Consider the following 21708-nt stretch of genomic DNA (forward strand, 5'->3'; position numbering starts at 1 on the left):
TTTTTATTATATATATATATATATATATATATATTTTATACTATCACTCTTCAGATATTACAAGGTAGTGCTTCTTCTATAAACTGTACCTTTTCCATTTCAATTCGAAATTTTGTGAATTCAAATGTTTGAGTACTTGGAGTTATTAGTGTTTTGTCTCAATAATCTGTCTCAGGCTTAGTTGGGCTGCAAGTGTTCGAGTGTTCGATAGAATGCCTCAACTGGAACGAGAATACATTATGTACTCATCAATTTACTATTATTCCGTAGCATTAATTCGTGCCATATTTCCTGCTTCCCATAGTAAGAAGGATTGGATTTTAGGCCGAATGGGAAAATCTCATCTCTGTTTACTTTTCATATTCAAATGGGACTTTTTATATTGCATATGTGGTTTGATTGATATCACTAGGTGCTGATGGAGATGCAGAGGATCCAGATGTGGAGAATGTGGCCCTGAAAGAACAAGAAAAACTGAAAAAGTTGAATTTGATGGAGTTGTTACCCATGGAACTACAGGCGGACATCCTGAAAAGAGTACCTGCAAAGTCATTGTGTCACATCCAATGCGTCTCTAAGATGTTGTTAACTCCTGTTGTAAAGCATAGTCGACTCCCCCTCTTTTGTTAAGCTGCAGCCTGCACTCTACTTTTCTACTTGATCCTGATTCTCATCTACCTCCTGATCCCCCTCAGCTTATCATGCGTTATCTGCGGTCCTATTGTAGTACTACTACTAACGCAGTATCCACCTTTCATTCACTTCATTACGACCCTTCCAAATCCCAAGGTGCAGATGCTCAACTAAATGCAAGATTCATTTTGCAGTCATCCAAACGTGATCATTACAGTCTATGTTTTGTTTTCTGCAACTTGTTTTGCATCCAGTACAGGAGCGATCATGCACTCAGCTTCTTGATCAATCCTCTTAAAGGAGAAGTTCTGAGGCTCCCACCTAGTCGCTGTATTGCCCAGCATATTCGTGGTCCGTCTTCCATAGTGTGGTTTGTTTGGAATGGTATGGGATTTGATAGTATAACCAATACCTACAAGATTCTTCGTGTTACAAGGATTCACATTCCAAAATATCCTACAGAGGAGATCTGCTGGGTATCCCAAGTGCTTGCACTGGGCACAAGAGAATGGCGACAGGTGCCCTCAGCTCAACCTCCGGGTTATTTACGTTGGTCCAAAAATATATGTGCACATGGAGGTATGCATTGGTTGTTCTGTTAACAGTGAAGGTGAATTAGTCATGTGGTAGCAGTTGTGAAGAAGTGTGTTTTATCTTTTACTGTTTTACTTTCTTCTACTATAAATACTCTTGGGGATGTAATATTTCTGTTCATGTTGGCTTTATTGAAATCATATGAGATATTTTCCCAGGCTTCTCTCTGTAAGTTCATCTTCTTTCTCCTTGAGCTTGACATTTTGAGGTTAGATCAACCATGGGTGCTATGTTATCATGTTCTATTCTACAATAGATAGTAAAATTCATATACTTTCTTTTGACTTCAAGAAAGAAGAGTTCTTTTGGACTCCCAGTCCCTACACATTACCAAAATGGATGTGGCAATTACACTAGATTACTTTTAGGGGATGTATGGCCATTGTGGATACAACATCAGGTGTGAACATCGATATATGGGTGATGAAAGATTACAATAAAAAGCAGTGGGTGCTAGATTACTCGCTCGACATCCACATGCTTGAATTAGATCCTGAATTTGAGTTCCATCAAGCTGCTTGTTCTGAATGGGAGCATGGCATACTGTTCATAAATAAACCGGGAACAATAACAGTGTTTTTGGATCTAAGGGGACCTGTTGTTGCCAAGAATGTTTTAAAATGTCAATCTCAGGGATGGGATGTGGAGTGTAAGCGAATCATAAGTCTGAAGGGAAGCTTGATTTCCCTAAAAAGCAATGCAGATTTGGTCGAAGCAGAGGAACCAGCTACCTATAGCAATTGGACTGAAGAGAAGCAAGCGGGAAAAATTTCTTTTATTTGAAGAGGTCTTAGCTTCAGTTAAGTTTCTGATATTTATGTAATGAACTAATGATGTTAGTTTAGTTTTCCTACAAAAAAAAAAAAAAAAACTTAGTTTGGTTTGGTTTCTGATACTGTAGCAATTGGACTGAGAGAAGCGAAGAGTTCTTTTTATGTGAAGAACTCTGAAGAGGCAGTAATATTCAATTAAGTTTCTGATACTGCTTGTTATAATGGTCTAAATTTAATAATGAATTATAAATTGAGATCATACTTAAGATTACAAAGGTCGCTGATATGAACATACCAAATGTGATGTGTTCAGTGTTCTGTATGCGTGTCCTCACAATCACCCAACACCAACAAACTGAAAACATTGCATTGCACTCCATGAACTTTTCCCAGGGGGTCGAGCACCATATGCAAAGAGAATATCCCTCTACGAGTCACTGACAAGTTGTAATGATGGCATTGAGGATCCTGACAAGAAGTTTTTAATAAGTGCGAGAGCTAGCTTTGGTTTGTGCAGAGGGACTTCATGACCTGCTCCCCTCACTGATACAAATGTCAGCCCAGCATATTCTTGAGTCCAGCCTCCAACCTGTTTATTGGTTGTATTGATATGTAGGAGTCAGATTTTGTTAAAACAATGATGTAACATAGCAGATTTGTTTATAAGGATTAAAAATATGGAAGGAAATTGCTATAATAACCCCTTACCTGCCCCTCATCATACCAGGCACGCCAAGGTTTGACAGTTGGAAGCTTAAGGGAATCTATACTGTATCGGGTAGATGTAACTGGGATTACCGCATCTGTATCACCACTGCCGTAGTAGTAGGAGGTATTAAATTAGCAATAGTAAAGTGCTTGGCAACAGTTGACTTCAGGCATTTAAAAGAAGCAAATTACTTGTAGCTGAAGTTCATTCAGTGACCATGTAATAAAATGCCCAAAGCAACTCCACATACTGGTTGGAGAAGTTAAATTTGTCTACCAGATATAACTCGTATATGCAGTCATGATGAATTTTATTAAATGAACATCTCAGAAAATCTAAAGAAGTAACAGATGTCCACAAGGTGTTGAAAGGAACCTGAACATCCATATACGAAGTCCCGAATGTATTAACTCCCGGTAGACATCCAGCACTGTCCTAGGAGAATCCTTCCAAGTAGTGTACACCACATCACTACAAATGAGCAAAAAATGGATATGACATAAGATGAGAGGGTCTTTAAAATCAAAAGAATAAATTCAGAAATATTCCTTATAGGCAAGGCATATTTTCTCAGCTTTGCCACCCCAGTTCAGACATGGAGAGACAGATAGAGATTGAGTTATACCTGCAGGTTTCCCATTTAGATGGTGCATGGTGTCGATCAACATGAAGAGCCTTCTGAACCTCAGGTAGATTGAAGTATACAACTGTGTGTTTCTCAGTGCAAGGATCATACTTTTCATTGATTCGGCCAGCCACCTATCAAATGGAATTTTAGTATTTTACATTTCATCAATATTGACAAAATAACTCAACTATTAGCGTCTCTAAAGCAGGAGTTGAAACCTCACATTTAGGTTGGATACAGTCACTCGTAAAGCTAATAATTTACAACTCCAAAAAAAACTATTTATACTTTTCCTGCAATGTATAATTTTTAGCAAGTTTAGGATATTATATTTAAATATTAGCTGCAATGCCACAAACGAATTACTGAAAGTCTGAAACTAAGACCTGTAATCATACTCTCGTTCAAAGGAAACAAAATCGCATCTAATTATTATAATGACACATAAGGAAATTCTTGATTCATTAAAAAAAAAGGAAACAAACTTGCATCTGATGTAATAGACAATTAGCATGGCACTCACATGCATTCGTTTCAACAGCCGATTTGACTGGCTAACATTAGCGGGGCAAGACGGAGTGTAAATACTGTAAGGGTCAATGTTTCCAAGTTCTGCACTAGCAATGTCAAGAATACTGTCACATGAATTTGAGGTGTGTATGAATGACTGGAAGTCACAAAAAAGGTTAAGCGCCTTGTATGTTTGATCAGAAATCAAACCAGCTGACCACATAAACTGGAAAACCCCCAAGTGATCATGGTAATCATCTGTTAGAGCATTTCCCACCTGCATGGAAGATATTTTTTTTCTTTCTTATTTCCATGTGTTCAGAAAACCATATACAACATCCAAGAATCTTTTCCATTGTAAAGCATAAAGTATATACCATATAGCCCTTCAGATTAATTCCTTTCTCCTTAGCTGCCAAGTTGTACTTCACAATTGCTTGGCTTAACTGAGGAACATAATGTCCTGGTAAACACGTTTAGATGGTTAGAACCAGAACACCAGGTCACTAAGACAAGTCTATTGCATCTACTTAAGTTCCACTGCAATCAAGGAATGGAAACAGAGCGGCTTAGAGCAAAGAAGTTTTGTCTACCTGCATAGCTCTCTCCTGTGATGTAAAAGTCCCTTCCTTTGTACTGGGGATAGCGTTCAAGCCACTTCAATAGAAATGCCAGGGAGTCGCTCGCTAGAAAATAACAAGACTGTAATCTAACGCACATAAGCTAATAAAAACAGAAAATATCATAACAAGCTACCAAGTAGTCAAAATAGTACCAGTCCTTTTATCTCCATTGGACATTAAATCAGAGGATGTGTTTGAATAAGAAAACCCAACTCCAACAGGTGAATCAAGAAACAGAATGTTAGCAACTGCAAAAAAGTAGAAGAGTTAGACATGCTTGCATATAATAGTTACTAACAAGTCATTTTATTGTTCCAAAATATATAATCCACAGTAACTGAAACTACCTATAGCTCACCCACAAGAATTCATAAGTACAATACAACCCCAAAGTAACAAGAAAACCAAAACAAATACTATAAAGTACAAACATTCACTATCAAGTCCATGATAAGCTTATTTCAGTACCTTGATTCCAAGAGTAAGGATTCAAATACAGTGTCTTCCCATCAGCCTGAATATGAAATGGGCCAACTTCCTCTGCCATCCCATAAGCAATTGATGAACATCCAGGTCCTAAGAAATCAAAAAACCATTTCAGATATCAATAAACAACACCAATTCAAAACAGTACAAAAAGCTTGGAACTTTTTCAAAGCATGACCTCCATTAAGCCAAAGAACAAGGGGCTTAGAAGTAGGGTCCTCAGCAGCCTCAACAAACCAGTAGAAGAGAGCCCTCCCGGCATCTTCATTGACATTGACGTACCCAGCATAGTGTGCAAAGCTCACGTTGAAGGTCTGGCCCGGAAGCCCATGAACTCTATCCAATTGCTGTTGGACAAGTGGGTCTGTGGGAACAGTGGCAAAAACACTACCCAGATGAAGATTGAGGAGGAATATGAGAACAAACGCCCATCTGGGTTTGAACATTTTCGAAAGTTGAGAGAGAGATGGATGATCGGTCAATGAATAAAGTCGCAGGCTTTGCGAGTTTTAGCTGATAAATATAACTACCATGGAATATCTGAAACTCTGACCTGTTTGATGAGGTAAACAAATTGTGGACTGCAACAGTAAAGCAATCAATTTGAGAAGACACTGTACTTGTTGAGCAAAGCCTAAAAATAGTAATTACATGTGGTTATTATTTCCCTATAAATTTGGAGGGGTGGTTTGGATATTAAAGTAACTATCTTTCGTTAATGGTGTTTGTCAGTTGCTTGTAGAAGCAGGAAACTTGAGAAAGCCAACATGTCCAGTTGCCAATTAGGTTGGCTTTTGAATGATCATGTTAGTTTTTTTTGTTTGTCACTTGTCAGTCTTCCTTACTAAACAAGCATCCACATTTGTATGAAAGTATTGGCTGCTACAGAAATGTATACGTTAAGGTTTCCAACACATGCTGCCCACATTTAGAAATGGAATTATTGTTGTATGAACGATGTACAAGACTTGATAGGATGGACACAATATATGCTTTAGTTCTGCACAAAAGGCCGATGTCCCATAAAGTTGCATCTTCTTTACACACGAGTTAACTGTCTTTTTTTCACTGCACGACAAATTTCAACCTCTATGCTTCAGAGAGATCTACATTCTCATTGGCTGGATTTGTTGATCCAGGAGATGAATCTTGGATGCCATCGGTATCAGACGGTTGAGATTGATGCTTCGCAGCCGCCTGCAACACCCGGTTTTTGACATCTGATGATGAAGGAGATGTTGGTAGTCCAATGCCATTTGATTCCAATTTTCCAGCAGCCCACGAAAATGCCAGAGCTCCAACTTGTGCCGGAACAAGCAGCAGCCTTCATGAAACCATTGAGACCAGAATCCACAATCAGACAACATTGAAACACTACACAACTAGAACTATACGGAGTTTTTTTCCTATCGATACTACATTACTACTACCAGTTCACTTTTCTTCCCACAAGGCTATAAGCATATTAGCATGCATCTTGATTAGACAGCAGTTTTAAGTGACTATGCTCCAAATCCTAGTTCTAGATAGGCCTCAACGATTTATGGAGTTGGCTTACCTCACATCTTGCTTAAAATCTTCAGCATTCTCATAAGATGCCACCCGCCGATAGATGGTCTGGTGAATTTAAAATGAAAAGAGCAATGAGAAAGGGAAAGATTCAGAGATAGTATGAATTTCTTTAAAGCAAGTTTCTTATTAACCAAATAAATGTCCAAAGCATGAATTAAAACCATATGGTTTTCTTTTTCCAGACAACACAGGAAGGGGGAAGGAAACATGTTGGGTGTCCCAGTTATCTTTTTCAAGTACTCAACATACATTGCGATATGAAAGTAAGCAATAGAATAAAGCTAGGAAGATCATAATACCTGACCAAGGCCAACAACGCCAATCAGTTGTAATGTCTTTTCCCACTCTGAACACCCAAAGAAAATAAGAAAGTCATGAATTTACCATGAATAGTAAATGCTGTAGCTAATTGCTATAACTTTCCATAGAAAGAGGCTGTACCCATATCCTAAACAGTAGTATAGAGTATAGACAAAGTGCATCTGATATATAACTTATAAACTTAAGGAGGATATACACACCTAGTAGTGCATACAGTCCCGCTATCAAACCCTGTACAGAAAGGTAGTTTAAAATATTAGTAAAGCATGGAACTGATATGACAGAATAAATCATCTTTGTAAATGGCATGTGGAACAAGAGATAAATTAAGCAGAAGCCTCTAGGAAACCCAACTTTAGCTCATGAACGGGCACTTAGGACAAGGTTCTCAAAGTGAAACTCAGATGCAAGTTCCCAAAAAAGATTAATAATCATCATGTGCAGAGTGCAATCCATCCAATGTGTTATCAATATTTTGAGAATATCTTGTGTCAAGGACATAAGAAAACAAAATTGATGTTAACTATGGTGGAGATAATAATTAAGATATCAGACAAGCAATTTTTCTTACCACACCATACCCAAGAACTTGCAGCGGTGAAGGACTGATTTCCTCCAGAATAGCCTCAGCGTCCTGAAATGAAAATCTAAAAAAATGTAATGTACCATTTACCAGAAAATAGAAAAGTGAAAAATTAATTACACGACATCAGCAAACTTAGTTCGTTTGCACTTCATAATAGTAAACCCTTTACTTTTGATTACAATATTATAGTAATTTCCTGTTCCACTTTTTTTCTATAGGGATAATGGTTACTGCAAACAAGGTTGTATATAAGCAAGAAACACAATGGTTGTTGTCAAGGTGTTACACTGAATATTACCATCTCTTAAGACATGAAATTAGAAGAACAAGCAGCATCCAAAAGTGATAACTACCTCATTGAGTATGGTAAGTGTTGTCTCAGGTTTGAGTTCTTTAATTCGAAGACCATCTTTCACCCAAGATCGAAAGCCACCTTGAACCAAGTAAGGTTTCTGTCAATTATTTAAACACCACCAGATTATTATCTACTGAGCATGTAGTTGTAAATTCTAAATACAGCATAGCTATTTTCATATTTTCATAAGACCAGTCAATTTGTTATCTTGCAGAAAAGAGCATTAACTTGCCTTATGTCCCAGCTTTCTCAAGGATCTTGCAATTGCTTTGGAACGAGTACCATCAGCATCCATAATTATGACCTCAGACCTGTCCTACACAAAATATAAAACAAATAAACCTTATTATTCATTACTCAAGACAAATGCTGATCAGGGAGAAATTAGAAGGTAGTGAATGATATAGGAACCTGAAGAATCATGAATCATTAAATTTCCCTAGTTTTGGGCATCAGACCTAGCTGTTGGATTCAGGATCTGAACTTATGAGAAATCTTCCCTTAAGAACTTCATAATTATAAAATAGACTGAAACTACTTACCTGAACAATCTTCAAGTTCCGAATAACAGCAGCAGTTAAGGTGTCATCAAGATCTCTTCCATTCTTCAACAACTTCCCTACTGCGGCATCAATCTGAAAATTCATTGAATATTTTCAACTCTAAATTACAGGAAATGTGTGGAGCTAAGCTTTAGTAGCACATCATTCGCATTTTGAACTTTTGACATAACACTACTTGGCAACACAGATACTGTTCTTTTCTTTTAATTTATTAAAGCACCAGAATGCTTGTATAATACAATAGCTTCATTCACCAAATCATTACTTACCTCAGGTAGAGTCACATTTGCATAGCGATAGCGAGCTGCTCGTCTTAGATCAGGAATACCTTCTTTTTCTCTCAGAACCTTCGCACCAAAAATAATAAATGAACAAGGGAATAAAGAACCGAAGCCAATATTATTGGCAATTTGAAAAAGGGTAAACATTAAAGGAATATTCATATTACCTTTAGACAAAATCACTATATTTCAAAATGGGTGAGAAGATCTTTTTTTTTTTTGATCATATGCATTTGAATATCATATATCATAGTTAACCACTTAACCCAAAAAAGAAATATACTAGTTTTTTCTTGGAAATTAAAAGAAATTCTGTTTGTCTTAGCTTAGGTTGAGAGAAATAACAATTTATAATATCATCAGCTCGACAAAGTATAACAGTCATATCTTGCCTCGGGTCGGACATCAACGAGAACAGCATTCTCCTTCCCCGTCAAGAGCTCCAATGTAGATTGAGGAGATAAATCTCCAGAATAACCGCTGTATGTCCACACCAAATAAATGACCCTGCAGCATATCTGGTAAGAAATATAAGTTTCTCACACGACAATATATTTATATTTCTTAATGAATAAATAAACAGGAAACGCAAATGGAATAAGAAAAAAAGGATATCCATTACCATAAAGTGGCAGAGGTGCCAAGGAATAGAACAAATGGAATAATCGGATCATTTGGATCCAAGCCAAGACTTTCCTCCAACCCCTCGACAGCAAGATAAACCTGCATTCAATACATTAGCTTCATCTTATCCATGATTGAATACATAATATTACCTAATTCTGGATCAACTACTTGCTAGCTTAATTAACATTAAGCACCACTGCACCACTATCGAAAGTGTGGCAGTTTGCAAAAAGGACATATTTAGTTACTAGTTTAAAATCTAGGCACAATTGTCAAGTGGAAGTCCCCAAGAACAACGATACCTGTTGAAAAGCATCCTTGGCAGGCCCCAAAAGCTCTGATGCTCTCTTTTCTGACAAATTTAGTGCATCACTGATGTCAGGAGGAAGAAAGGCCTTGAAAGATTGATAAGAGTTAACAGCGAAGGAAGCCCCATTTGCTAGAGTATCCTCCACCACAACAATTGTGCTTCTCAAAAGGTCAACAGCAATCACACTTCCTTTACTTGTGGCTTCCTTAAAGTCACTTGAAAAATTTGTCAGTTTAGTACTACTTAATTGTCCTGTTTGATCAACAGTCGAAGAAACTCCGCTAACAGCATTATCAACTGCTTCATTAACCCTTTCAACAACTGAGGATATTGACGAAGAGATTGTATCTAGTGAGCTTTTCAAAGCGTTTTCTCCCTTATCCACAGACGCACTGAAGGAGTTTGTAACTCCATCAATAAGATCCTCAATACTAGGTTTCGCGCTGGACAATTGATCACTGTTCATGTCTATTGTGTCCGATACAGATGTGGAAGTTCCTTGTGTCAAATCAGTAGCTGACATGGTTTCCGGTTCTACTTGTGTATATAAAGTACCAGCATTCTCAGTGGACTGGTCAGTGAACTCCACGAGTCCCTCATTGGTGGTCAATAGGCTAGAATTCTCTACATATTTCAGTTCAAACCTTCCCAGTGAATGCTGGTAATCTCCAGTCTCTCTAGAAGAACTCCACACATCTGAGTACTTGCAGCTAATATTGTCTGATTCATTTGAGCAGAAACTCCTGTTAACAAAATCCATGGGAATTGACTGCTCTGTGATTTTCACAACATTAGAGTACAAGGACTTTGTAGCATGAGCTTTAACGGAGTCTCTTTGGAAATGCATTGCATTTGACAACCTCCTATAGTCCACGACATATCTGGCCTCAAAATCCTTGTGGAAAGGAGAAATTGGATGCAAACCTCCATTTAACAAAACCTGTAACATCCACATATGCAAATATAAACTGGAAAGTTCATATACTTACAACTGCTAACACAGAAATGCGATGATCTCAAACAAAGCGATCTTACTCCAATGCATGACACCATATCTTAGTTCACAATCTACTAAATGAAAATGAATCAAAATTCATTCAAGAGCAGCAGAAACTAAGCATTTGGGCTTTAAAATTTAAGACCAAAGAACCATGCTTTGGATTTAAAATAAGGGTCACACTGTAAGTCCTGACCTGAGAATGAGAGGAACAGCAGTTTGAGGTGGCTGAGCAAACAGGCAACATTGTAGTCATGTCAACTAATAATCAAGCATTCAGTTTCATCCTCTGCACCTGAACACACACGCAAATATATAAGTCAGAAAAGAAAAAAGAAAAAAATTAGCATTAAAATTTAAAGACAAACTGAACCAAAACTCAAGAATGAATCTTTGAATGAAAATTGGAGAGTTTGAAGGAATATTAGCTCAGTAGATTGTACTTACTTTGAGGTTCAAAGCAATCTGAAAATGGGTTTTTTCTAAATGTGTGTGAAGTCTCCAGTGAAAGAAAGAGTGAAGATATATGAGAGGATGATGATAATGAGGTTCAATCCATTAGCTTCATCTTTGTTTGGCTCCTCTTTGCCTCCCGTATTCTTGTGGGGTCATGCTGACAAATGTTTTGGGCTTTTCTTCTTCCCGGTAAGCTAGCCCAAACATAAGCTAGAAGGACCGGCAGTTTATTCTATTTCTAAACTCCAAATGACATGTTGTGTGGATTTGGCCCAATTTTTGTTGTATATTTTCCTTTTCTAATTTTTGGGCATATATATACCTCAGTTAAAATTAATAAATTAATAATTGAGTTGGAATTCTGATATATTCGAGAAAAATGTCCGGTTTAGTCACATTTTATTTGTACAAATGTTCATCTAATCGATAACTGATTAAACGAACTATGCTTCAGTTAAGTAGTTTGATCATCATTAGCTGTCAGTTCATTAATTACTGACCACGTAAACATTATTGTCTTATTTTATGAAACAATTAATTTATTATATTTATAACGATCGGTATTTATTACCGGATGTCCGGATCCATCAAAATAGTGACAACTCCATCATGTGGCTCGTCTGTGCATGTTGTACATGGTGATATTATCATCTCGTCTTGCTATGAAAACAAATTTAAAAGGTGAGACCGTTACTCAACCTCTCTGTAAGTTATCTTACGAATTAAGTCACTCTTTACTGTGATCTTTATAAACTTAAAACTCACTACTAAATAAAATTATCAACCCTTTACTAAAATATCGCTTGGTCTTAAAACATTTCGTAAAAAAAAGAAAGACTAAAGTATCATCTTTTATGTAGATTCTGGTCAAAATATAATTGTGTTTGCAGTTTTTCCAAAACGAAGAAAATGACATTTCCTTCGTGGAAAAATACGTACATGAAATTAACTACTTTTCTCCTTCAATAAAATTGACTACTTTGCTGATGAAAGAAAAAGAGTAAAAAGGAAAAGAAGAGGATATAAATGTTCATCCGTTTTTGGTCCTAACGTCATTCATATTTTCCGTTTTGTAAGAGACCGGAGAACTGGAGAAGAAGTGATATGAGTTTTCCGGAGTCGGCCGCGTCCAATTGACTCGTATCAATTTCTTCAGATCGAGATCTTCCAGCCATGGAATCACCTGGTAATCTTCAATCCTCTGATCTCTCGCTCTTTAATTTTTGATCCTTCAATTTCAACATCTCGATTCTCTATACGTATTCGTAGAGGTCCTGCAAGATCATCTCAAACATGTATGTCGTTGTTTACGAGCCTAGATATATATTGTTGCTTGCTTCAATTTTACATGCTATTGTTACCTCCAACACTTCAGGATTTGCAAATCTCGCTTTGGAATTTGATATTTAGTTCTTATTTTTCTGGTAGCATAATCATGAGTAGGAGGAGTTGCTTTTCTAGATTGAATTTTGATTTTGATTTTGATTTTTTTTTGTAATTGTGATTGTTTCAGTTGGAGGTTTGAGGCAAACATCTGTGATAGTTGTTACATTGGAGACTGGTGAAGTGTATGTGATTGCGAGTCTGTCGTCTAGGCTTGACACTCAGGTTATATATGTTGATCCCACAACTGGAGCTCTTCGCTACAATGAGAAGCCAGGATTCGATGTTTTTAAATCCGAAAAGGAGGCTCTGAATTACATTACAAACGGCTCCGAGTGGCTGTGTAGGAGCACGACCTATGCACGTGCGATCTTGGGGTATGCTGCATTGGGCAGCTTTGGTTTGCTTCTTGTGGCTACCAAGTTGACTGCTACTGTTCCGAATCTGCCTGGTGGAGGGACTGTGTATACTGTGACCGAGAGCCAATGGATCAAGATTTTGCTTCAGAATCCGCAACCGCAGGGGAAAGGGGAAGTAAAGAATGTTAATGAATTGACTGATATGGACATTGATGGGAAGCATTACTTTTGTGAGGCAAGGGACATCACTAGGCCATTTCCCAGCCGAATGTGCTTGCGTGAACCTGATGATGAATTCGTTTGGAATGCTTGGTTCTCGATGCCTTTTAAAAACATTGGGCTCCCACACCACTGTGTCACTCTGCTTCAGGTTTTACTTCGTTCTTGGTATCTTCATAGTCTGACCGTGCTTTATTTTACATGACCTTTATTCTAAAGCATCAAAGTCACTGTTCTTGTCCAACTTTTAGTTCTGCCTTTTGTTGTTCAACCAATTTCGTTTGTTACAGTTATATTCCTGATTTCCAGTCACAATAACTGCCAACACTACAACTAAAAGAGATTGATTGTGGTTAAGTTAGTTTATGGAATACCGTAGTTTCATGTATAGTTTACCTGTTTGTACTGTTCTCTTACCTCATATTAATGTGTAGGGTTTTGCAGAATATCGAAATTTTGGATCCTCAGGGAATCTGGAAGGAGTTGTTGCTCTCATAGCTCGTCGTAGCAGGCTGCATCCTGGTACTCGGTACTTGGCTAGGGGATTAAATTCATGTTCTAGCACAGGTAGTACTTATCCATTAACAAATCGTTCACGGTGTTTCTGTACTATTGAATTTTTCTTATTTATTAGCGTGATACAATTGTAGTCAGCTTATGTTTTTGGCCTGGGTTAATGTGTTTCCTAGGTATGCTTTTCTGATGTTTGTTTCTTGAAAATGACAGGTAACGAGGTGGAGTGCGAGCAACTTGTATGGGTCCCTAAAAGGGCTGGCCAAACTGTTCCTTTCAACACGTATGTTTGGCGGCGGGGTACAATTCCAATCTGGTGGGGTGCAGAGTTAAAGATCACTGCTGCTGAAGCAGAAATATATGTTTCAGACCGCGATCCTTATAAAGGGAGCGCAGATTACTACCAGAGGTTGACTAAGAGGTATGATGCACGGAATTTAGATGTAGCTGTTGGGGGGACTCAGAATAGAAAAGCACTAGTTCCAATTGTATGTATCAACTTGCTTAGGAATGGAGAAGGAAAGTCGGAATCCATTTTAGTACAGCATTTTGAGGAATCTTTAAACTACATCAGATCAACAGGAAAACTTCCTTATACTCGAATTCATCTAGTTAATTATGACTGGCATGCAAGTACAAAGTTAAAAGGCGAACAGCAAACTATTGAAGGATTATGGAAACATCTAAAAGCACCCACTGTATCTATAGGCATTTCTGAAGGAGATTATTTGCCTTCACGAGACAGAATTAAGGAATGCAGAGGAGAAATTATCTACAATGATGACTTTGAGGGAGCTTTCTGCTTAAGATCCCATCAAAATGGTGTAATACGTTTCAACTGCGCTGATTCTTTGGATAGAACAAATGCTGCAAGTTATTTTGGCTCTCTCCAGGTTTTTGTGGAGCAATGTAGGAGGCTAGGTATATCACTTGACAGTGATTTGGCATTTGGTTATCAATCAATGACTAATTATGCCGGATATACAGCTCCTTTGCCACCAGGCTGGGAGAAGAGGTCGGATGCAGTAACAGGGAAAACATACTACATTGATCACAATACGAGGACCACGACATGGATGCATCCATGTCCTGATAAACCTTGGAAGAGATTTGATATGTCATTTGAGGAATTCAAGAGATCAACAATTTTATCTCCAGTATCCCAGCTTGCAGATCTTTTTCTTCTCGCTGGTGATATTCATGCAACACTTTATACTGGTTCCAAAGCTATGCATAGCCAAATCCTCAGCATTTTCAATGAAGATGCTGGAAAGTTTAAACAATTTTCTGCAGCACAGAATATGAAAATAACTTTACAGAGGCGATACAAAAATGCAGTTGTAGACAGCTCTCGTCAAAAGCAACTGGAAATGTTCCTTGGAATGAGATTATTCAAGCATCTTCCATCAGTTTCTTTTCACCCTCTAAATGTATGTTATTCTGGACTCTCAGCATCAATTTTAGTGATACTCGCTCTTCTATTTCAGTTCTTCCATCAGTTTCTTTTCACCCCCTAAATGTATGGTATTCTGGACTCTCAGAATCAATTTTAGTGATACTCGCTCTTCTATTTCAGTTTTACTGTTTCTTATTCTAGTGTTTATTTTCATCCTAGCATTGTCTGACATTCTGATAATTGCAGGTAGTCTCTCGACCATCGGGTTTCTTTCTTAAACCAGTTGCTAACATGTTTCCAAGTTCCAGTGGTGAAGCCAGTCTTCTGAGTTTCAGAAGAAAAGACCTAATCTGGGTACCCTTTATAGTTTTCATTGCAAGGTCTATTATGAGGAAAATCTTTTTAGTATCAATTCTTACTTGAAATAGTTTCTATCTCTCAGGTTTGCCCACAAGCTGCAGATGTGGTTGAACTTTTTATCTATCTAGGTGAGCCTTGCCATGTATGTCAGCTTCTTCTCACAGTATCTCATGGTGCAGATGACTCGACCTATCCATCAACAGTTGATGTAAGGACAGGACGCTGTTTAGACGGGCTAAAACTGGTCTTGGAGGTCTGTAATCACGCTTCCTTTGCTCTTACAACTTTGAATTCGAAGTTGTCCCTCTGAACTTAGTTTGTATCATAAAGAGGATGAAGAATTGAGGATCTGTTAGAAATTTGAAATTTTAATACTGCTCTGTTTACAGATTGAACAAATAAATCATTGCATAATGAACTAATATATGTTAAACAATAAATGAAGGTATAAGTTTGGTTTTGGTAGTTTTTGACGAGGTTAATGTACTTGGTGAAAGTTACATAACTTCTTCTACAGTTTTAATCTTTCATTGGATTATTATGACAGGGTGCTTCCATACCTCACTGTGTAAATGGAACAAACCTCATGATACCCATACCTGGGCCTATTAGTCCAGAGGATATGGCTGTAACAGGAGCTGGTTCACGCCTCCATGCTGAAGATATATCTACCCTTCCATTATTGTATGATTTTGAAGAATTGGAAGGAGAACTTGACTTCCTTACTCGTGTAGTTGCCCTTACATTTTATCCTGCTGCCTCGGGAAGAACCCCTATCACTCTTGGTGAGGTAAAAGAACCTCGCATAATTATTAAGGATTTGTCATAGTCTTTCGTTTGTGACCTTTCTTTTAAGGTATTATCATACACAATTTTGTTCTTAAGCTTCTTACATGCACATGTCTGCAAGAATTTGATGCAGTATTTCTCTGAAGGGATGCAGTTCTGCAGCAATTTCAATTGGACCATATTCTTTTGTGAACTTCTTTTTTTTGTTTTTTTTTTTGGGCAGATAGAAGTCCTTGGAGTTTCTCTTCCTTGGAAGGGTGCATTTAATAAAGAAGGCCCTGGTGCAAGACTACCTGAACAGGCTAAAATCTTCCAGAATGAAACCAACTCATCTCTTTCTCGTTCAAATACCAATCCATTTTATGGTGCTTCATCTAAGATTGTGCCACCACCAGTGCAACCAAGTGCATCCGCAAACAATTTGGTTGACCTGTTGACTGGTGAGATCATTTCAGAACACTTTGCTCAGCCAGTGATAGGAAATGCTGTAGACAAGCAAGGTGACTTGCTTGATTTTTTAGACCAAGCTGTTGTTGAATATCATGGTGCTCAAAATGATCTTAAATTGTCTTCATCACACGATGGTAGATCTTCAGATAGCAGTTCCCAGCAGTACATTGATCGATTGAAATCACTTACTGGGCCACGTATGGTATGATACTGTTTCTTATCCACCTTTGAACTTGTAATTGTTTGTTAGTTATTTCAATGGATTGGCCTAGCTGTTTGACCAGGCAACACAGTTGGAGGTCAAAACTAGCCTGTACTTTGATAGCTCAAGCTAGCTTGACGACCCTATTGACACCCTATTATGTTTGCAGGAAAGAAAACTAGACTTCATGGAAGCGATGAAACTTGAAATTGAGCGGCTCCAGCTGAATATTTCTGCGGCTGAAAGGGATAGAGCTTTATTATCAATAGGAACTGATCCTGCTACTATAAATCCTAACGTGTTACTCGATGAACGTTACATGGGAAGATTGTGCAGAGTTGCGAACTCCCTTGCACATCTTGGACAAGCGTCCTTGGAAGACAGAATTACATCTGCTATTGGTCTTGAGACTACTGATGACAATGTTATAGATTTTTGGAATATAAGTAGAATTGGTGAGTGTTGTTACGGTGGCACGTGTGAGGTGCGTGCTGAAACTGATCCGCATACAAGTAAATCCTTTTCGGGATCATCAGGTGGAGGGTCTCCTTCGATCTTGTTATGTTCTCAATGTCAAAGGAAAGTTTGTAAAGTTTGTTGTGCTGGGAGAGGAGCCCTTCTGGTTTCAGGCTATGGCTCAAGGGACGCCACAAATTATAATGGTGTGGTAAGGCAGGGGGGATCAAGCCATGGTAGCCAGGTTGATATCACTACTAATCGTTCAGTAGTGCTTGATGGTGTTGTTTGCAAGCGATGCTGCAATGAGATTGTGCTTGATGCTTTGATATTGGACTACGTTAGGGTTTTGGTAAGCATGAGGAGAAGTTCCCGTGCAGATGCTGCTGCACATGAAGCCTTGAACCAGGTGACTGGATTTTCCTTAAACGATGGTCTTTCTGAGAGTAATCAGTCTTCTGAAAAGAGATCCATTAAATCTCTGCGACAAGTACTTGATGGAGAGGAATCCCTGGCTGAGTTTCCCTTCGCCAGCTTCTTAAACTCGGTATTGTTTCAAGCTTTTAGCTCATTCTATGTTCTTATTCCAGGCTGGTTACAATAAATATGCAACTTGTTCATAATCAAGTTCTTAGATTTTTGTCTTAATACAATGACTGGATTTGGTAGCATTAATCGTTGTTATTATTACAAATATAGGTTGAAACGGCTACTGATTCAGCACCACTCTTATCATTACTTGCTCCTCTTGATTGTGGATCACGGCATTCTTACTGGAAAGCTCCTCCTAGTACAACCTCTGTTGAATTTATTATTGTTCTTGGTACCCTTTCTGATGTCAGTGGGGTCTCTTTGCTTATTAGTCCATGTGGTTACTCTGAGGCTGAAGCTCCCACGGTAAGTCTATTTCTATGCAGTGTCTTGTTTATTACAATGACGCCATCTTTGATATGTGTGCCTTGTAGTAGGCTTCCTGTAGTCATGTTTCTTGCTTATTTACTTTAGACTAGGTTGTTTGCTTATGGTAAAGTTGGTTGTTCTATCTTTCTGTTGACTGAGATTTTTTTTATGAGAGATGTTACATAAAAAGCGATTATGGTGTTCTGCATTTCTGGCCTCTAGTTGTTAGTGGTGTGGATAAGGAATACTGGCATTCCATTTAGGACCGAAGCAAATTTCTTGTGGTGGTCTTTGACTAAGCAATATAGGGAAGTTCCCTTCAGTGAGATGAAGACTAGCCTGGAGTTAGCACTGAATCTGATTCTTCTTTTCCCCTGGGGTTCTAGGTCATAGTGTGGGTTGATTGTTGGTTTTAAGTCCTTGTTTCCCACAGCGTTATTGACCATTTTTTTGTATCTTTTTTCTTCCTGCGGAACTTTGCACTTTATTATAATGAAAAAGAGTCATCTATCGTGGCTTCATATGCTATAATAGTATATTGTATACATATATTTCGGGAATGCTGTCAAGTTTATAACATATCTTGATTTTTGTGACCCTTTTACTTCTGTAAATTCTGTGGACAAGTCAACCTAACCTGTTGGTACAGGTGCAAATCTGGGCCAGCAATAAAATACACAAGGAAGAAAGGTCATGCATGGGAAAATGGGATGTGCAGTCCATGATCACGTCTTCCTCAGAATATTTCGGACCAGAAAAATTGGTTAGAGAAGATCAATTGCCTAGGCATGTAAAGTTTGCATTTAAGAATCCAGTTCGATGTCACATCATTTGGATAACCTTACGTCTTCAGCGACCTGGTTCCAGTTCTCTAAATTTTGAGAACTTGAATCTGTTGTCTCTTGATGAAAATCCATTTGCAGAAGTAACTCGACGTGCCTCTTTTGGAGGAGCAGTTGAAAGAGAGCCCTGTCTTCATGCAAAAAGGATACTGGTAGTAGGAAGCCCAGTGAAAAAAGATCTAGCACGCACATCTTCACAAGGCTCTGATCAGATGAATATGAAAAGCTGGCTGGAGAGAGATCCACAATTAAATAGATTTAGGGTAAAAAGCATCACTTATCTGCTTTATTCTTTCTACGTTTTTGTCTCCTTATTTATTGCTTGCAAATTTATGCATATTCATGTTATATTCTTCCAGGTTCCAATTGAGGCTGAGAGGTTGTTAGATAATGATATAGTCTTGGAACAGTTCCTATCTCCTGCTTCACCTTTGCTTGCTGGGTTTCGTCTTGATGCTTTTGGTGCAATAAAACCTTTGGTTACCCATTCGCCCTCTTCAAATTCACACATATGGGATGTGTCAGCCACACTTTTAGACGAGAGGCACATCTCTCCTGCTGTGCTTTATATACAAGTATCTATTTTCCAGGTACTTACTAGACCTGTATTACTAATATATATTCGTCAGCTTCCTAGAATCCTAGTGAAGATAATTAAGGTGGCTCAGTTAGGTATTATGTTTGTGTTTTAGTAATATCTACTCGGTGTATTTCAATTTTCATCTGAACTTTCAAAACATGCATTATCACAGGAACCCCACAACATGGTGACCGTCGCAGAATATAGGTTGCCAGAGGCTAAGCCTGGGACTGCTATGTACTTTGATTTCCCTAGAAAAATACAGACGCGCAGAATTACATTTAAACTTCTTGGAGATGTTACAGCATTTACTGACGACCCAACAGAACAGGATGATCCAGGTTCCAGAGGTCTACAAGTAGCAGCCGGATTGTCATTAGCCAATAGAATTAAGTTGTATTACTATGATGATCCATACGAACTTGGAAAATGGGCAAGCCTTTCAGCAGTTTGAATTGAAATTTGGTTCACTTACACACGGAGGAAAGAAGAAACAGGTTTTGGATCATGGGTTGCTGATTTTGATCGGTTTTGTGGGTAGTGTATTTTCGTACTTTTTGTTTGTTGTAATATTATCATTCTTTGATGTAGTGATATCATTAGAAATAGGAAATCAGAAATGTATTCTTTGTGCAAGAATCTGGTGTGATTTTCTGGAGTTGATAATCTTCTGTTGCATTCAATTTAAAGACGAGCATCTTGAGGTCCTCAACAGTTGGCCTCAGAGCAAAAGGTGATTGATTCATTACGGCCATCTTGATTGTTCTTTATTTCTGCATTATGTATGCTTCGCATGAAACATACAAAGCATTTGACTGGATAATGAAATTTGACAAAATCAATGGAACTAAACAAATAAATAGCACTTCCATTCTTATTCCAAAAAGATCCCCAGAGGTTATTCACTTGTATTATGTAATACACATGCATCTTCAGTATTCAAAGACCACAGAAGTTCTTAACACAAACCCTGCTTGTAGGTTGAGCCAGTTGTGAAGCAAGGTATTCAAGATGATTCAGTGGCTTATATTTCAAAGGGTGTTCGTCATCGATCAACTCCTCGGGCACAGTTACGATCCCATTGTGGAATGTAGAGAGCAGAACTGAGTATCTGACTGCGTTTTCGCTCATCGTCACTCTATGCAGACAAGGTTGAATTCTTTCATTGCTCCATACCTGAAACCCGTCCCCAGTCATGAAGATAAAAGAGTTAGGGGAGGCATCGAAGCCAATCCACTGATCACCATGCTTTGTTTTGACCTCCAAGCCATTTACATGGTTTTGATGAATAATGGTGGTGAGGTTCAAGTCTGTGTGCTCCGGAAGAGCTTTGTGGGTTTTCTCCTTGTCAGCTGCATTGTATTTGTGAAGTCGAAGAACATAATCAGTGGAACCAATATGAGATTCACAGTACTTGTACACACCATAGTGATCAAATATCATTCTTGTCACAGTCTGGTCTAGCCCCGTCACCAGCTTGGCATATGAATTTGCCGTCTCACTAACAAATTAAACCAACAGCAAACTAGTAAGATCGATATATATGAACTTGAAACTTCATAATATATATAAATTTGATTGGCATGCTACAGCAACATGCATGATGACCTATGCTCGAAGTTTTGGCATTAGAACCTTGGTTTGCTTGATTTGATATCAAATGAAACAGCATGCATGATCATCTAGCTGTTTGTCATTGAATGAAAATATAAACATACCATAGTATAATTCAGATAGACAAATATTTTATCAACTTAACTAAATAATCAGGAAGATCATATTAGTGTATGTACTGACCAGAAACGATGATTTCCATCGGGCCAGAAGAGTTTGGTGAACTTATGAGTAGCCTCAGGGTCTGTGGGATCATCGATCCCCAAGCCTTCATGAATAGAGTTAGGTGAATGGTAACCACGGAAAGGCTTCTGATAAGTGTTCTGGAGCTTGATCTCTTTGGGAAAATCAAACAAGTCGTCCAAGCTACCAAAGATGCTGTTGTGAAGCTCTAGACAGTCTGCATCTGACAATGTTGCCACAAAGCAACCGTAGTCTTCGAGTGCGTTGCAGACTTTGTTGCAGGCTTCCAGCCATGAACTTGATCCGGGCTTTAAGTCGTCGCCGGAGAAGTCTATGACCGGAATCTTAGCCTCTGTGTTAGGAATACTACCCATGATTGATCGTGTTTACTTTTCCTCTCAGGCAGTCTCAGCTCTATATTGTCACCCTCGCTTTGCT

General features: G+C 38.2%; 4 protein-coding genes across 5 annotated transcripts; 1 reads left to right on the forward strand and 3 right to left on the reverse strand.

Moving 5' to 3' along the window:
* Nucleotides 1–2156: 2156 nt before the first annotated feature.
* LOC101295740 (serine carboxypeptidase-like 29-like) lies at nt 2157–5452 on the reverse strand. Of its 2 annotated transcripts, XM_004287104.1 has the most exons (11): nt 5135–5452; nt 4939–5046; nt 4623–4718; nt 4441–4533; nt 4225–4310; nt 4066–4124; nt 3861–3954; nt 3335–3468; nt 3085–3180; nt 2709–2814; nt 2157–2589 (listed from the first exon to the last, which is right to left on the reverse strand). In XM_004287104.1, exons 1-11 carry the CDS (start codon nt 5400–5402, stop codon nt 2428–2430), a joined length of 1302 nt encoding a protein of 433 aa, XP_004287152.1. In that variant the 5' UTR covers nt 5403–5452; the 3' UTR covers nt 2157–2427. The 2 variants fall into 2 exon arrangements, with proteins under 2 accessions (XP_004287152.1, XP_004287151.1); XM_004287103.1 differs by having other exon boundaries at nt 3861–4124.
* A 439-nt stretch (nt 5453–5891) lies between these two features.
* Nucleotides 5892–11062, reverse strand: LOC101295445. Its single transcript, XM_004287102.1, has 14 exons — nt 11016–11062; nt 10765–10863; nt 9564–10511; nt 9257–9357; nt 9027–9141; nt 8623–8700; nt 8333–8425; nt 8023–8106; nt 7789–7887; nt 7421–7483; nt 7050–7080; nt 6828–6874; nt 6515–6573; nt 5892–6280 (listed from the first exon to the last, which is right to left on the reverse strand). The coding sequence occupies exons 2-14, from the start codon at nt 10822–10824 to the stop codon at nt 6046–6048; spliced, it is 2013 nt and encodes a 670-aa protein (XP_004287150.1). The 5' UTR covers nt 10825–10863; nt 11016–11062; the 3' UTR covers nt 5892–6045.
* Nucleotides 11063–12021: 959 nt separating this feature from the next.
* On the forward strand, nt 12022–20799 carry LOC101296222. The gene is made up of 14 exons (XM_004287105.1): nt 12022–12210; nt 12538–13136; nt 13420–13552; nt 13712–14928; nt 15141–15248; nt 15337–15507; nt 15802–16044; nt 16267–16695; nt 16865–17698; nt 17851–18048; nt 18701–19156; nt 19253–19483; nt 19646–20206; nt 20454–20799. Exons 1-13 carry the CDS (start codon nt 12198–12200, stop codon nt 19925–19927), a joined length of 4914 nt encoding a protein of 1637 aa, XP_004287153.1. The 5' UTR covers nt 12022–12197; the 3' UTR covers nt 19928–20206; nt 20454–20799.
* Nucleotides 20413–21644, reverse strand: LOC101294214 (gibberellin 3-beta-dioxygenase 3-like). Its single transcript, XM_004288682.1, has 2 exons — nt 21271–21644; nt 20413–20974 (listed from the first exon to the last, which is right to left on the reverse strand). The coding sequence occupies exons 1-2, from the start codon at nt 21642–21644 to the stop codon at nt 20413–20415; spliced, it is 936 nt and encodes a 311-aa protein (XP_004288730.1).
* Nucleotides 21645–21708: the final 64 nt, after the last annotated feature.

Source organism: Fragaria vesca, linkage group LG1 (genome assembly GCF_000184155.1).
Source record: "Fragaria vesca subsp. vesca linkage group LG1, FraVesHawaii_1.0, whole genome shotgun sequence".
Taxonomy (NCBI): Eukaryota; Viridiplantae; Streptophyta; class Magnoliopsida; order Rosales; family Rosaceae; genus Fragaria; species Fragaria vesca.